General features: G+C 37.5%; 1 protein-coding gene across 3 annotated transcripts in view; it reads left to right on the top strand.

The window, feature by feature from the left end:
* The window catches only part of ADCY8 (adenylate cyclase 8), a 115,372-nt gene that overhangs the window by 63,526 nt on the left and 35,839 nt on the right, over window positions 1-16,007 (top strand). For 2 of the 3 annotated variants that reach the window (XM_068155529.1, XM_068155530.1), the window contains 3 exons: window positions 1,257-1,415; window positions 5,488-5,758; window positions 11,447-11,644. In XM_068155529.1, the coding sequence (XP_068011630.1) occupies window positions 1,257-1,415; window positions 5,488-5,758; window positions 11,447-11,644 (628 nt within the window). The remainder of the gene's footprint in view (window positions 1-1,256; window positions 1,416-5,487; window positions 5,759-11,446; window positions 11,645-16,007) is intronic. The other variant, XM_068155531.1, reaches the window with a different exon arrangement.

The following is a 16,007-nucleotide window of genomic DNA, read 5'->3' on the forward strand; positions in this document are numbered from 1 at the left end:
CCCCAACCTCCCAAGGGTGAACTGATTCCCTGTTGTAACAATGAAAGACCAAGTACTGAATGCAGAACCCAATTTATTTTTCTCTTCTAGAGAGGGTTTGTAAAGGTCATGACTGAGGCATCAGAGGCAATGTGAGTTATCTTCAGAATTATGAAACAGAGCTGTTTATTCTTTGCCTGCTCTCTTTGTGATCTTGCTGTGCTACTGTTAACTTCAGTGACCAGAGAACTGAGACTCTTCACAGAGAAACAGCAGCCTTGCTGGTAGACCAACAGTAGCATTGTGCTTTTCTTCTCTGTAGTATGCTATTCAAATATTAATGAACACTAGCTCAAATAGCATTTCTGGTGCAAATAATTGTCACACAGGCAGACCAGGAAAAGTGCTCTCTTTGTCATCCCAATGGATGCAGCTCCTTTATTTTAGTTGTGAGCTTCCCACAGTGATGCACTGGAGTATCTTGATACTGATTTAGAAGAGGCCGTCCTAGGTCTAAGACACTGCTATGGTGGCTGTTAATTATATATGTTGTCTCATATCAGAAATGGAAGATGCAATTTTAACGCAGTAAAAAAATAGGCATATTAACTGACAAAAAGTGCGGGGAAAAAGTTTCATTTCTGGGACTATTAACAAATATGCCTCTGTCTGTTTACCTTTGGGAGGGGAAATGGTCTTTGCTATCACACAGAATGGAGGAGAATGATTTCAGAATTACATCATTGTCAGAGGAAATGATGCTCTATCAAATCTACTGCAAATAATTGACCTTTGGGCAAAGAGTAGCTTTGGAATATTTGGGTGAATAAACCACTGTGTTTGAAATATTGAAAGTGATTCCAAAAGATACAATAGAGAGTAAAAGTACATGTAGGCTTGATGATAATAGTTTTTGTAATGGTTTTGAATGCTTTTTTTATAGTTCCAAGCTAAAGGACTCACTGAGTTCAGATGCCTCACTCAGACATTTTTTTTTTATTCCTAGCTTTCTCTTTCTGTCTGATAGGAATAATAACGTGTGTCACTGAGCCATGCGTGCAATTAAGCACTTAATGATAATCTGTCTTTCAGAGTAATTTTATCACTACCTGTACTTTGCTGCCTAGAAAGTTATCTCTTCATTTTGCAGACTAGGTGGTTCTTTATAACAAATTGACATTGTGTCTTACATCATATGCTTTTAAGATACAAAACCCCATGGCATATACTTTTAATGAGTCTTGTCTTTTTTCCTCTTCTCTTGTTTTGTTTAACAGATACGTTAGGTCAAGAACGAAGCATGATATTGACATGAGAATAGGGATACATTCGGGATCAGTTCTGTGCGGAGTACTGGGCCTGCGAAAGTGGCAGTTTGATGTCTGGTCCTGGGATGTGGATATCGCAAACAAACTTGAGTCAGGTGGAATTCCTGGGTAAGGCAGCACGATTTTCCCACAGTCAGAAAACACTGCCAGCACAGTGCACTGCTAAACTTACCAACGCTTTAACTGTCTTACATGATTTCATCAGCTATGACCTTTTTGTTTTGTTTTGTTTTGTTTTTTCCTGTTTCATGGTTGACAAGGATTTGTGAGGCTATAGTAAAAACAAAAAAAGCTAGAAATGATCATTTTGCAGAGGCATTGGGAAAGGCAACAGTAGTTCTCTTTCTTTGTTAGCTATGATTCCCTCAAACATGTCAGTGGTCATATTCAGCCCATATAATACTGAGAGGTAGCCCAGTTTTCCCAAATAGATGTTGAACATTCTTGAATTTTTCCAGGCATCATTCTCTCATCCTTTACATTTAAATTCTGCTCTGAGGCACAAGGCTGTGATTTATTTTATTTCATAATGTACAAAGTGTGAGAAAAATTATTTGTTCATTGGTCATTGTGCTAATAGTGAGGCATCATACACTGCAGGCTCTCTACTAAGTATTTTAAATAATTTGATGCTTTATTAGATCTTTTGAAACATTTATGTCAGCCTGTCTATATGTGAAAAAATACAATTTTCCATCAAGCTGCACAGTTTATATTTGCCTGAAATGGCTGATTCACCAGGAAGATAAAATGTTATTTCTGTCTGACATGGCCTACATCTCATGGTAGTTTGGAGGTCACAATTTCTAAATCTGAAACAACAGTAATAGTTGAAGGAATGCTCTTTTCACTTTTGGTTTCACCTTTCACTGATGAAGGATCTAGCAAAAATTCCCTATGACAATTCCATTTTTGGCCCTGGAACACAGGAGCAATAGCCATGGACGTCTCAAGGCACAAAAAGTCTAAGTGATTCTGTCATCCTGAGGGAGAAAGATTTTAATTCATCAAATTTGAGTCATGTGATGTACTCCCTGCATACACCTCAGGATCTGTCATGTTCCCGGGAGGTTAGAAAATATTTGCTTTATATCTTATTTGCAAATGCAGGCCCCTTCCACTATTCCCTGCAGTAGAGCTTTATACTAATATATATTCTTAGAAACATGAGAAAATGAAACACTGCATTCTCTGAGAACAACTTCTGTACGCTGCCTATGTTACCAGAGTATAAAATGGCATAATAAAATTCTTTCTCTGCTGCTTTTCCCACATGATAGCCCCAGATGACTAAGAAAGGTCACATGCTGCTTTGTTAGCATGAGCAAATCAATCATCTAAGTTTCACCATCCATACCTGTAAAAAGTATAGTTTATTGCTGTTAATGTGTGCAAGTATTACAGCTATTAATGAATAACTCAGTGAGTACACAACCTTGCTGTTGATAAAATGCCTGGCTAGGTTGCAGTCTACTGGAGCAGAGTGATTTCCTCTCCTGTATATCAGTTTGCCAGCAGAACAAAGCCTGTTTGTGACAGCAGTTCACTAAGTCCCTCAAAACAGTGATTTACATCAGGCTTTCCTAGAGCATGGGTGAGGTTTACTAGAGTAGTTCACTTCAGCCTCTCCTTACTTCCCCCTGCCACCAGCATTCAAAGCCCCTGCTTGCCACAATACCAAGATTGTTCCCACAGCTTCAACATGTTCCTCTGATTCATCATGAAAGCTACCCTGGGATTATAAATGGTCATGCTCTCACAGTATGAAACTGGAGTGAAGGTGAACCACAGCTCTTTTCTGAGCACACAGTGAAAGGAAGTAACTTGCTTGCTGGGATGGGGAAGATCCCTCCACCCAGTCTAGGGGCAGGAGAAAAGGGGCTTACAACTTCCCCTTACTGGCTTCATATCACTCTGAGAGCTCATAAGCATGAGTGGTGCAGGAACAGGTTGCCCATGATTGAGGGAGCATATCTGGCCAACCCAACTGTCATGAAAGCAGGCACTTGGGAGCACTGGGAAGAAGATTTCTGGTTTTCTGAGAGTTACAAAATGTGAGATGAAATCACGTAAGATTCTACAGTGTTATTTCAGAGACAGGTTCTCCCAGGATCACCTCTAATAATCTTTCTAGGTATTGATCTATGGTATTGAGTTGGCATAAAACTGAGCTAATGATTAATTTTCCAGGACATATCAGTGACAGGAATTATCTGAAGCTTTGAATTTGATGCATTCTCGGCCGCAGAACTGCTTACAACTTTTTACTTCAATACTCGGATTACCAATTTCCTGTATTGGTGGAAACTTAGAAAGACATTTGTCTACTAGACATTTTAATTGATTTTTTTAAGCTAGCTGTACCAAAGGTGAAACCAGAAAATATCTTCAGTCAACTAAATATTTATTAATATTTGCCCCATTTCAGAGTATTGCATCAATATCCAGCTCCAGGCTCGGGTTAAAACTGTTATCATTTCCATTATAAAATCTGTATTTTGAGGCTTTATAATGCAGCCTTCCCAAATTATATTACTTGAAACTCAGCACAAAGATAGTCACCCTGGCAACTAATAGATCACTTTCTTTTCCTTCCTTTTATTTTTTTTTTCTCTTTTTTTAAATTAATACTTTGTTTAAATCAGTTTTCCTTGCTTGAGTTTCTCAGAGCTGGGAAATACGTTGTCTCTCTGAGAGGTCATATGTTCTGATTTCAATATTCAGGCCAAAAGTTGCTTCTATTTGAGAAACATTTTTCCTGTTTTCTATTGTCAATTTTGCTGGCATTTGACTGCAAAAGAGTATTAATCTCTGAGGACATCATAATGGCATGACTTCAGATAGTGAATATTTTTAAAAACCCATGTATTGGCCTCAGGAAAGATGACACAGGTTAAAAATTGGTTCTTCTTAGTTTATTCCGCATAAACCAAATTGTTGCCGCATTGTGATGCACCTGGGCATTTCACAGTGCTTAAAGACAACCAGCACCTTATTTTCTATCAATACATGCACATCATACATGTGCTTATGGCCTTTTACTACATCAGTATTTTTGCAATTTCTCTTTGTAGTGGCATCCTTTCCCAACCAGCTTGCTAGGATCATTTCCTTCAGTGGAGATAAGCCGGTCTGTGGTGTCTGAGAAAACTGCCTCAGCATGTGTCATCAAGATCTGATTAAGAACTCTAGCTGACTCTGAATTTTAGGAATCTGTCTGCAAGTCTGACTCTCAGAAAAGCTCATGCACACAGTTTGAAAAATAAGTGAGTTTTAATGAAGTGCCAGTTTTAATGAAGTGACACTCTCGTGAGTTAGATACTGTCTAATGAACATCTGCTCTTAGTGCAAGTATTGTGCTGCATTATGAAGTACAGCACGACTAACCATGTGGATGTGTTTTGGAGGTGTCTGTAATGTACCCAACCTGTAGGGACTTGAAAATTTCTTCAAAACAGAAATAAGAAAGCTCAACCTCTTTTTTTCTTTCTTTCTTTTTTAATTTTTTTGTTAAACCTGAACTTCTTCCTGTCCTTCTCCAGCAGTTATAATTATGGATAAGAAAATCTAAATACCAAACACCTCCAAGTTATGCTGGAAAACATCCAAAGCCCTATTTTGCTTTTGCAAAAGTTGACCTTATTGTGTGTTATCTCCTAAATTCAACTTCTGCAGAAGCTTTTTTGAACTCATCACTTAGTCTTAGTAGGAATTACCACCTCACTTCAGATGCAACCACACCACTAATTTCCACTGTCTAAGCTACCTCAAATAACTTAAGGAAATAGCTTCACGTAAAGTGCTTTAATGCATACCATATATTTCCTTATCACATTTGCTTGAAGAGACAATTTTCATTCATTCTGAATCGTATTTTACTCAGGAATGTCTCCCATTAATCTGTCACTGTGAGCAAAGGTTTCAGGTGTGAATATCAAAGTTTTTCCTGTGACAGTACTTTGTGCATTCATGAGATCTTGCTGGTCAGAACACATCTTGAGAGTCTCTGTCTTCAAATGAAGTTCGTGTATGTTGAATTTAAGTTACTCTATAAATATCATATACAATAGAAAAACTTCCTATTTATTCATCATGTTAAAACTGAGGTAGAGTTCATAAACTTTTTCTTGCATATTCTATAGACCAATTAGTATTTGCTATTTCTTATTGACTTATGTAGGAGAATTCACATTTCCAAAGCCACTCTGGACTGCCTGAATGGGGATTATAAAGTTGAAGAAGGGCACGGTAAAGAACGTAATGAATTCTTGAGGAAACATAACATTGAGACATATTTAATTAAACAACCTGAGGAGAGTCTATTGACTTTGCCTGAAGATATTGTGAAAGAGGCTGTCAGCTCCTCCGACAGGAGAAACAGTGGAGCAACGTTTACCGAAGGATCCTGGAGCCCTGAACTTCCATTTGATAACATAGTGGGAAAACAGAATGTAAGTCAAACTTCCTTTTAATGTCTTCAAGCATGAGCACACGCTTGAGTGCATTCCAATAATGGAAGCCTCAAAGGAGAAAAAAATCATTTCTAACCTTTATTCTAGCAGATACTGTAACAGCAGAGGATTAAACAAATTGTTTCAGGGCAGAAATAAATCACATATCTAAACTGTGGAAATGTCAGTGGGCTAGAGATTTCGGATTTATTTCTTTCCCCCAACTGAAATTAAATACTGCCCATCTCAGTTTTAATTGAACCAGTCCATAAATAAGGAAATTAAGAGTAAAGCTAATGTTACTGAACTAACTGAAACATTTGGGCCAGCGTGTGTATCTTACTGCCTAGCTTCACTGCACTGATGTCAAAGTGAAGGGACGAGTGAACAGATGTTTTGTCAGAGGAAAAAGCATAGTGTAGCTTATTGATGTATGTGAAAGAAAACAGAACTACCTTTTAAAAGCCTTTTGCAAAAACAGTTTGTCCATTCTTCATTTTTTTTTTTTTTTAAATTAAAAAAAATATTAAACTCCAAGAGTCTATGATACAAAGAAGTTTCACAGGTTAGACTCTATGGTCATGTGTAGCTCGGTAGAAATATAATAACTGCTGCTGATCAGATCTTTTTGCAAAACACTACATGGCTAATTGCTAGCAACTAGGAAGCAGCAATTCTTGTAGTCATAAAAATTGCTTTGTGAAATCTGCTTGCTTAGAGGAATTAAAGATGGAAAGGTTAAAATACCCTCAGACACCACTTTTTTCACTGCATTTGAAAGATTGATGAGTCTTTATGAAATGCCAGATTTTTCTTCCATTTTTCTGAGGGATCTGTAATGGCATGATTGATCCTTTCTTCTGCGGCACATCCTTAGTCTGACTCGTCATCACTATCTGTTGAACTTCAGGTCTGGTTGTGTGGAGGTCTTGTTTTGTCAACCTTCTTCCAATTCTTACAAATATTCTCCAAAGCGATAAACCTTCATAAGCAATCAGCCCATGTCGGTGTTTCTGTCTCCTCAACTCCTCAAACTGAACTGGAGCATGGCATAGTCTGCTGTTGTATAAACCAGCTGTTTTATATATGTCCTGTGCCTCTGCCTGTGCACTGCCTTTTGCCTTTCTAGTGTTTTCTGTATTTTGTTCTCCTCTATACTCTCATTTCACTGGGAATAAAGGTATGGGTGCATGTTGCTGCAGTTCTTGTTGGATCTCTATCTGTTTCTTCTTCTTTCCCTTTAAGATATTCCAAATTCTGCAGTTCAAATAACCTCTATGGAATAGGCTTATCATCTCCTGAATGTTTTTTTTTCAGCTAAACCTAACTCTGACACTAACAAAGACAAGCAATGAAATAAAAGACTAGTGTCTTTATTTGTGTATTGAACTCCCACCCCATAACCTAGTAAAAGGCCCATGAAAATCATTGTAACAGACATAACCAAGAAGTTATTTACAAGCAAATTTTTGTATTATGGCAATATATAATCCATTTTTAGAATAGTTTTCCACCTTTTTAAATTTTTTTTAATACTTGTTTCTATGCTGGAAATAAGTTTAATTTTATATTACACAGTTTTACAATAAGCTTTTTGGTGGAGACAAGCTTTTTAAAATCTATGCCATGTGTCATTCAATTCTTCTGTAATTTTCAATTTTGAAGTTCAGGCCATTGCTATCTATCAGCAATGTATTTCAGCTCAAAATCCACATGATAAATTGATATATACTAGAACATAGTAGCTTTTTCTAGAGATGTGCCAGTCTTGGACAGGATAACCATTTAATATCATTAATTATGCAGCCTAAAGGTCACTGGAGGTAGCAGATGTTGAGAACCCATTACATCAACCCAACAATAAATCACTCAGTATGTTTGAATGTTTGCCCATAGCATTTAAATGATTTCTTTATCCAAAATTCAAGCAACTGTGATGAGGTGTCTTACTGAGAGCTGTAGGTTTGTTAGGAAAAATGTGAAAGGGCAAAGTCTCTGGTGAGTTCTCTTGCCAAACTCCAATTCATCAGAATCCATATTGTTTACCTCAAATTCCTTTTCTATGGCCAGTCTAAGTCAGGTAATTGAAGACGTGTTGATATGAGTAAGGAACAGAATAGCCACTCTTTATGTGGATGGAGTTCTCTGTTCTTAAAACAAGTGTCTGGGCTTCTCTCCTAAAACAACCAATGTTGTACAAAAATTATTTTATGTTAAGAAAGTGAAGGCCTCCTCTAAAATAAATCAATAGCTTATGAAGTTGAATTTCCTCACTGGACCTTACATAAGCATAATATGGTTGCTGTGTGTGGTACTGGAGACATCTGATGAGCTAGTAATGATGTGTATTAAAATTCTGTGTGTTTTGCATAAGCATATTTTAGTGGTGGTTGCAATGACTCTTAACAGTTATGACAAAAATTATACTTAAAAGCTACCAAGAGGGCAGACAAGTATAAACAGGGCAGAATTCAGTTCAAAAGCAAGACATCTGCATTTGTGTTATCTAATGACTGCCCCAGATGTCAATCTCCCACACATCTCAGCTCCTAAACATGAGGGTCTAGTACAATTTCTAGTGCCTGAGATATCCATATGACAAGGGGCCTATAAAAGACCTATAATCATCTGGACTGTCAATTGGAAGTGAGGTAAGAGACTTTGATGTCTGAAATAGAGCTAAACATCTGTGCTAAAACATGCTGAGTAAAAGCTTGATTAAGCGTAACCTGATCATCTATGGCAGCCTGAGGTATCCTAGCACACTCCAGCTGGTTCCCACCACCAACCAGCAGCACATGGGGCTCCTGTGGGTCTTGTGCCATAGCTCCAGGCTCTTCCGCATATGACAGGACATATCAACTGACCATAGCTTCATATTATTGGCCAATTGAAGGTATCCAGTCTATATTGCCACTGACAAGTTTAGACACCGAGCACCTAGACAGCTTAATTTAGGGGTCTTCCTCAAACAAATACCAAATCTGTATCCTGTCTCTTTAAACATATGAGTTTGTATTTCCCTATTTTACTCCAAGACCTGGTGCTTGCAATATGAAAAATAGCTTGAAGCCTTCCTAGAGTTTTCTAAATGGCACTTCTGCTTGAGGGCAAGATGTGTGGACTGGTTATATAAAAACTGTACAGGAAATAATCAAAATCTAATCCCAGCCAGCTTTTTTAAATCTCTGCAAAGTATCTCTAAAGTTTGAGTTTTATTATTTGTTTGTTTCAATTCATCCTGTCTTTCAGTCTCACGTGCAAGTTTGGCTGAGCTTTTTCACTTTGCAGAAGGTTTCATGTGTTCCTGTATGATGAATGGTTGCTGACAGCATCAGGAAAATTCAAAAGCCCATTGTATCTTATAGTTCATGACTGTATCTTCCATACAACTGTTCACAAAAGTGTAGGAAAGACAATAGGGAAAACCAATATTTCTTTATATCAGCATAACACAATCTTAAAAGATGCAGAGTAAAGGGGGGGATACAGAGACAAAAGGTGGTTACAGCATATTCTTAGTACAATAATTTGCATGATATTGCAATAATTTGCATGATATTTTTCAGTATTATTATTACTAATTGCAGGAAAGATGTTAACTATGTATATAGGTGTGAAGGAGACATGATGACTAAACTGAATTATTAATTTCCTTGTTATTGTCTGAAAGTTAATGCAACTTCCAAGTCCATTTTTGCACCAATACTACTGGCACCATTGCCATGGTGGTGGTATTATGTCATGTTCATCTACCGTGAATCTTAAACAACTTCATACATTCAGCAAGAAGATATTTTAAAATACCATTTTAAGCAAAATTCAATCACTTACTAGAATGGTGAAAATAAAAGACAATCCCATGATAGAACATTAGGGACCTTCTCCATGCTCACTTCCAGAGGAGGAATAGCAATATGAACAAATTCTAAGGAATTAATGCGCACAACAGCGTTTGGCATGATCTTGTCTTTTAACCGTGGCTTCAAATCCTCCTGTAAGATTTCAGCCACCACAAACTGATAATAACTTTTGTGCATACCCCAGCTCAAAAGAGATAAACTTCAAGTAGTACCTTAGTGTGTGTTAATAAAGTATTTATCCAACTGACTCAATGGATTGTTTACCTGTTACTTGGCTCTAACCTTAGAGTTTCCACCTTAAATCCAAGGGAAAGATACAGATTGAGACATAGCTAAAATTCCAGTATGAGGAATTTCCATATGAGAAAAGTTTCCTCGATTTTATTTATTTTCCCTCTAAATTTTGTTGTTACTAGTTTTCTGAAATGACAATAGGGAGATTTGAGTAGGTGGGTTTGCCAAACTTTTTCTACCGAAGTCCTTTCTCTGCTAAACCAAAGTGAAAGGTTTCTTTTCACATCGATACAGAGAAGACTTCAGTCCTGATACCCTTTCCAGCCTATTTATTGAGGTCCTAAGTTGATCATCAAATGACTGTGGAAAAATAAGATACTATCTGTGACTAAAGAGTCCTAGGAATTGCTTTAGGATTGCAAAGAAAATTGTAAATTGAGGTTTGATAGTAGGTATCTGAGACCCTTCCTGTGTTTTAATGTGCTATCCGAGATCCATTAGAATGTAATTCCTGACTATCCTTTGAATATGAACAAGTGAAATCTGCTTGTATAATTTCCAGAGAAACCCAGCAATAATTCCTGTTTCCAATAATGCCTAGTAGGACTTAGAGCAGATTTTTCCATCAAGGACCTATGGGATAACTTTTCTCAAGCAGAAGTGTATTTCTTATTCATTATAATACTGAAATGTCTCATGCTGTGAGGTATGAAGGTTTATATCATGTCCATTCATTAACATTTCTTAATCCTTGGGAATATCACAGGTAACAGAGTTTACTTTCCCATTCAGGTGGGAAAGTGATGCTTCACTGTGGTTTGTGTCATGAAATGATACCATGAAACTGGACTGAGTTATTCTTTTTATGAAAGCAAACCCAAGCTCCTTTGTGAAAGTGAAGCACCCTTCATACTATTTCCGCTGCCTTTCTTTTGCAAAGCCGTGCAAAAGTATTTTCTTTTTGTTCTTTCCATTAGTCAGTGAAATACCAAAGGAATTACACATTTGAGATAATATAATTACAGTTAAATTAAATGCCTAACTGTAATCTAGACTGGCTGAAATATACCAGCAGTGAAGAAGGACAAATTGTTTGAAAAACCATGCTGAAGTAATCAGAAAAGTCACCTTCTTCACCCCTGTCTAACTGATCTGTTCCTTAACTATACACATCCAGTAACTTTAAGACCAAGAAAAAATGCCATTATTTCTGTTTTGTGAGTTCTGTTTTTTTTTTTTATCTTCTGTTTTAAGTTGTTAAAACACACCACTGAGTGCTGTGATTTTGGTGTGTACTCTCCTCATGCATGCTCTAACAATTAATTAGCAGAATCTGGAAAAGATAATATAGTGCTAGAGTTCAATACAGCAGCAAACCTCTTAATCTGTATATAAGAGTGCATTAAAGTACTCCCTTTAGTGTACTGTATGTGTTTAGTGGAACAGACTTATATTTTACACTTCTATAGATTTCATTGAATGAATTGCATGGAATGCTGTAATGGTTTGCAATGCAACATGATCTAAAACATTGCATTTTTAACCAAAGGGGACCAGCAGGTTTATTCTGTTTGCATGTGCTTTCCCCTAGACTCTGGCTGCCCTAACAAGAAATTCAATAAATCTGCTTCCAAACCATCTTGCACAAGCTTTGCATGTCCAGTCTGGGCCTGAGGAAATTAACAAGCGAATAGAGCACACCATCGACTTACGGAGTGGCGATAAATTGCGAAGAGAGCATATCAAGCCTTTTTCACTGATGTTTAAAGACTCCAGCCTGGAGCATAAGGTAGCTGGGTCTTGATAGCTGCATTATTCACAACTCAATTTGTAATACATGTCCACTGAAGTAGAGAGGCTGTAGGTTCTCACTTGCATTATTTGTTTTCTGGTTTTGGTTTTAATTTTGTTTCAGTTTTCAGAAGTTGCGGCTGAGCTAGATATCATAATAAAGAGTGTCATGATGGAGGCGTTATAATACTGTAGTGATTACATTTTATTGTTGGAAAATGCCTACACTGAGCAAACCCTGCCTCTGAAAACAGCAGCCATGTGCCAGGTTCTTGTCTGCTGTTTAGTACAAGCAGTTTTCCATCAGATGACAGGTTGCTTTGGCACAAACGATGACTGAGCATATTAATAAGCTGACACTTCTATTCCAAATAAATATCCATATTTATATAGATGTGTTTCTTTCGTTTAGTCACAGGATCTGATGTCCTCTAGGCAGCTCCTATGTTGATTTCAAGTCAAAACTAATTTGTCAACTCTGTTTTTAACATCCTTTTTTTTTTAAATCTAGTTTTAAGAGGTAAATATTGTTCATGTCTTTGCTCAACAGCACTATGATCTCACTAATTTCTACTTCAGCCTACATCCAAATTTAAGTTATAAGTTGAAAAAGGTCAGGCAATGGGAGAATTTTCCTTGCAAGCTGATGACGTAGGGTGGGTTTACGCAGATGTCAAATGATTTCATTGGCTTATGTGTTATTGCAATGCAGCAACAGCAGGTCTCTTACAGGATGTGCACTTAGACTGAAAAGAAAGGAAAATAACGGGCAACTGCAAACTTGGAGGCCCATTTCTCCATCATCACTTTAGTCTCTACTGGAAAACAGATTTTTTTGTTTTCACTTCTCAGAGATTAGTCCTGCGGTGGTATCAGTGGTGAGAGCTTAATGCAAACCACTGGAAAACAAAAATTCTGCTTGAAGTATATTTAAGCCCTTATTTCACAAGCAATCCTGCAGAAGGGAAAAAAGAGTGTCATTAAAAAAAATAATAATTCAGTTTCCTCATAAGGATATTTATGCCACAGAGAAACAAGTTATAATCCCCAAAGCTGAATTAGCTATTGCTGCTGCAACAGAAGATATCAAGATATTTCTCTCTGTGCAGTCATCCTGCATCAGTCTTTTCAAGGCACAAAGTCAAAAGAGAAGGTGAAAAAGTCTAGGAAAAATAGCATTTAACCTAAAAGGTAGTGGATGGTGTATTAGAGTTTTTTGTGCAAAAGAGGAAACAGCCTGGCCACAAACAAGTTGCCAGGAGTGCAAACCATTCAATGGTTCACCTAGTCTTAAATTACTACTTGATAAAAATGAGGCCTGAGCACAGGCTAGACTAAAAGGATGCTGCCCAGAATAAGATTCTATATTTAAAATACAAACTTTCTTGTAATTTTAGTCTTAACCATTAGCAGCCACAAGGAAAATCCATACAGAAAAGGTAGATTTTAATTTAAATGCAGTAAGAGAAGAAAACAGAATAACAAAAGCCCCAAAACAAAACAAAAAGAACAACAAACCCATGCTGTAATCTACCACATTATATAGGCCAGACTTTTAAATATTAATAATGTTCTGATCTGCATCTGAATGACAAAAGTATGTTTAAAAGTCAATATTTTGAGCAATTTTTATGTGTTTTCTTCTCAGTATAATGTTTCCTGTGTAAACCTTTGCTTCAGAGGTTAGAAAATAGTGCTTTCATTGAGTATTTCCTTAGGCATTCATCCTAATCTGTAAGCACAGGCAATACAAACATAAAATCCTTCCTGTACAGTGGACTGAATCTTCTTTCTGTCCTCTAACTCGTTACAGGTGAGTAAAGTTCAAAAAAATTTTCAGCACTGCTGTAGTTGCTCTGGTTCACCCACCTCCAACAGCTGGATAGGTGCTGGTCAGCAACCTCTTTGCTTGTGTTCAGGGCACCATAGGTGTGCTCAGAGAAGGCTGACAAATACATCAAGATGCAAAGGATAATGTGGATTAAAGAAAGTTGAATCACGGTTTCCTCTTCATTATAGGCAGGGACAATGTCTTGTGGGACAATGTGGGAAATGTCCATTCCCTACTTCTTTACCTGTGCAGTAATTACAGGTTTGTCCCAACAGGCTTAGAGTTTAAGCATCGTAAGTAGACAGTCACAAAAGAAATAATGTGTAAACTGTTTTGCTACAGAAAGTAGCTTTTTCCTTCACATTATCTTACATTACCTTCCCCCTTCTTCCTGCCCTTTTAGGAAACAAACCAAAACAAACTAAGATCTAAATTGGAGTCTCATAAAACTATTTCCCTAACCTTTCATTCTGGAATTATGCTTCCTTCTAATCATTAACATTTTGGAACTGTTTACATGACCTTCCAAATCAGTGTCTCGAGCTACTTCCTGCAGTGTTGCTGTGCATATAGGCAGTGTATGTCTGCAAACCTCCCATCTCACACTGCCAATCTTTACTACCATCCATCTTCTGTTCAGACCAGTGACAGCTTCAACCCAAACGTAGCTCTGAAGTAAAGTAACTTCTTCTATGTAGTATTTTATGCCTTCACATCTACCCATCACAATTCAAGCAGCACTGGCATCTCCCTAGTGTTTATTTCTTTTCTCTTTAAGTACTTCTCACCCCAGACAGTTATGCAGTAGGCAGAACAACGAGTACTCAAGCTGAGAGCCCCGTCAAGAGGTATTACATTAACCTTGTTCAGTGAGAATTGTGTTGATGCTCTGTACCTCAAACCACAGAGAAGCCAGTAATCATATGAACAATAAACCATATTTCTTCCTCCTGCATCAGTAACATGACTGCCATACTGTGGGATCATAAATCTTTCAGGGTGACTTGAATTGATTTGAAATGTCATACTGGACTTTAAACAATCTGATTTACACTGGCAATTAAAATATTATTTTGCCTTCTTTAAGGTTTCAAAAGGTTAAAACCAAACTACTTCTGGGATCACCATGCCCTAAACTACCATGGGAGCTAGTGCAGCTCCTGGTTTACAATCATTTAAACAAGTGGCATACCAAAGCAGTTTAAGCCTTTGGTATATCTCTCCACTCCTCTCATCTCATTGCTCTATGTCCTTGTTCATGATAGAATAAATGTAGATTGCACAGCAAGCAGCTGCTGTTGAATTAGCAAATGGGTGATCTCTGTGAGGCAGTATATTTATTTCTACATAAGTTTTGTAATATTTCATTCTTCAGAGGATATGTGCAGGATCCCCACCTGGTATATTTTATAGATTCTTTACCCAAATGGATTTTTCATTACTAACCTGTATTCCACTCATTAGAACTTGATAACTGTTTTAGAGACTAATTCATTCCATATTTTGTTAGAGGTTATTTTTCACAAATAGGATATAGTCAGAGCAAATGATTCATCACAGGAGAGTACTTCTAATGCTTTTAACAGATTCATAGATTTGTAGAATGGTTTGGGTTGGAAGGGGCCTTAAAGATCATCTAGTTCTAGCCCTCCTGCCTTGGGCAGGGATACCCTCCACTAGACTAGATTGCTCAAGGCCTCATCCAACCTGGCTTTGAAACACTGCATTACTTGGCAGAGGACTTTACCTCCCAATGGTTCAAGACCCATAGGAAGTAGGGTGAACCTTTGCTACACCTTGAGCTAGTCACACCAGCACAGGGAGGTCTGTGGGATGTTGCAGCTAAGGTTTTCATTCCAGAGTAGTCACATTACCATTCTTTCTACCACTCTTGTTGGCCATATGCTTCCACATACTTAGGCAAGTGCCTTGAAGCTTAATCTATCTTACTGCTTCTCCAAATTATTAAGAGGCAGACTGCTACAGATGTGCTACCTTTATTTTGTTCTGCCTCAGAGATGCTAACAATTTCTCATCAAACATTGTTACTGATTAGACCATATCATTCATCCTTTTGTGATAACGTCCAGCACCGGAGGTAATTCCATGTTGAAGTGATACTGCCAGCAGCAGGCACAGGGTATAAGCACAGCAGAGGAGGAGACAAAGTGGGAGATGCCACAAATAAGCCCTCTCTTTTACTTGTAGCAAATGGGATAAAGGAATAGATGAGCCTTTTTTCCTTTTCAGGAGCCTGAGATTGTTTTGGCTAGATGTCTATAACTGAGGTGATCGCCTTACCAAAGCTCTGTGTAGTCAATATAGTCTAGGTCTAGATAGGATTTTTCTTGAAGAGCACATTAGACATAAAATCCAGTTCATAGATGAACTCTCTCAATGTGTGTTCCTGATAGAGTACTTAATCAGTTTCACTTCTTAATCATAATACTCTCTAGGCTTTTCAAATGCAGTTTGCCTTATTTCCAAACTGCTGCAGAAAGATTCTGGTACCTGTTATCTTTGACTCTAA

Source organism: Melanerpes formicivorus, unplaced genomic scaffold (genome assembly GCF_026170545.1).
Source record: "Melanerpes formicivorus ecotype bairdi unplaced genomic scaffold, bMelFor1.0.p_v2 SCAF_32, whole genome shotgun sequence".
In the NCBI taxonomy this organism is placed as follows: Eukaryota; Metazoa; Chordata; class Aves; order Piciformes; family Picidae; genus Melanerpes; species Melanerpes formicivorus.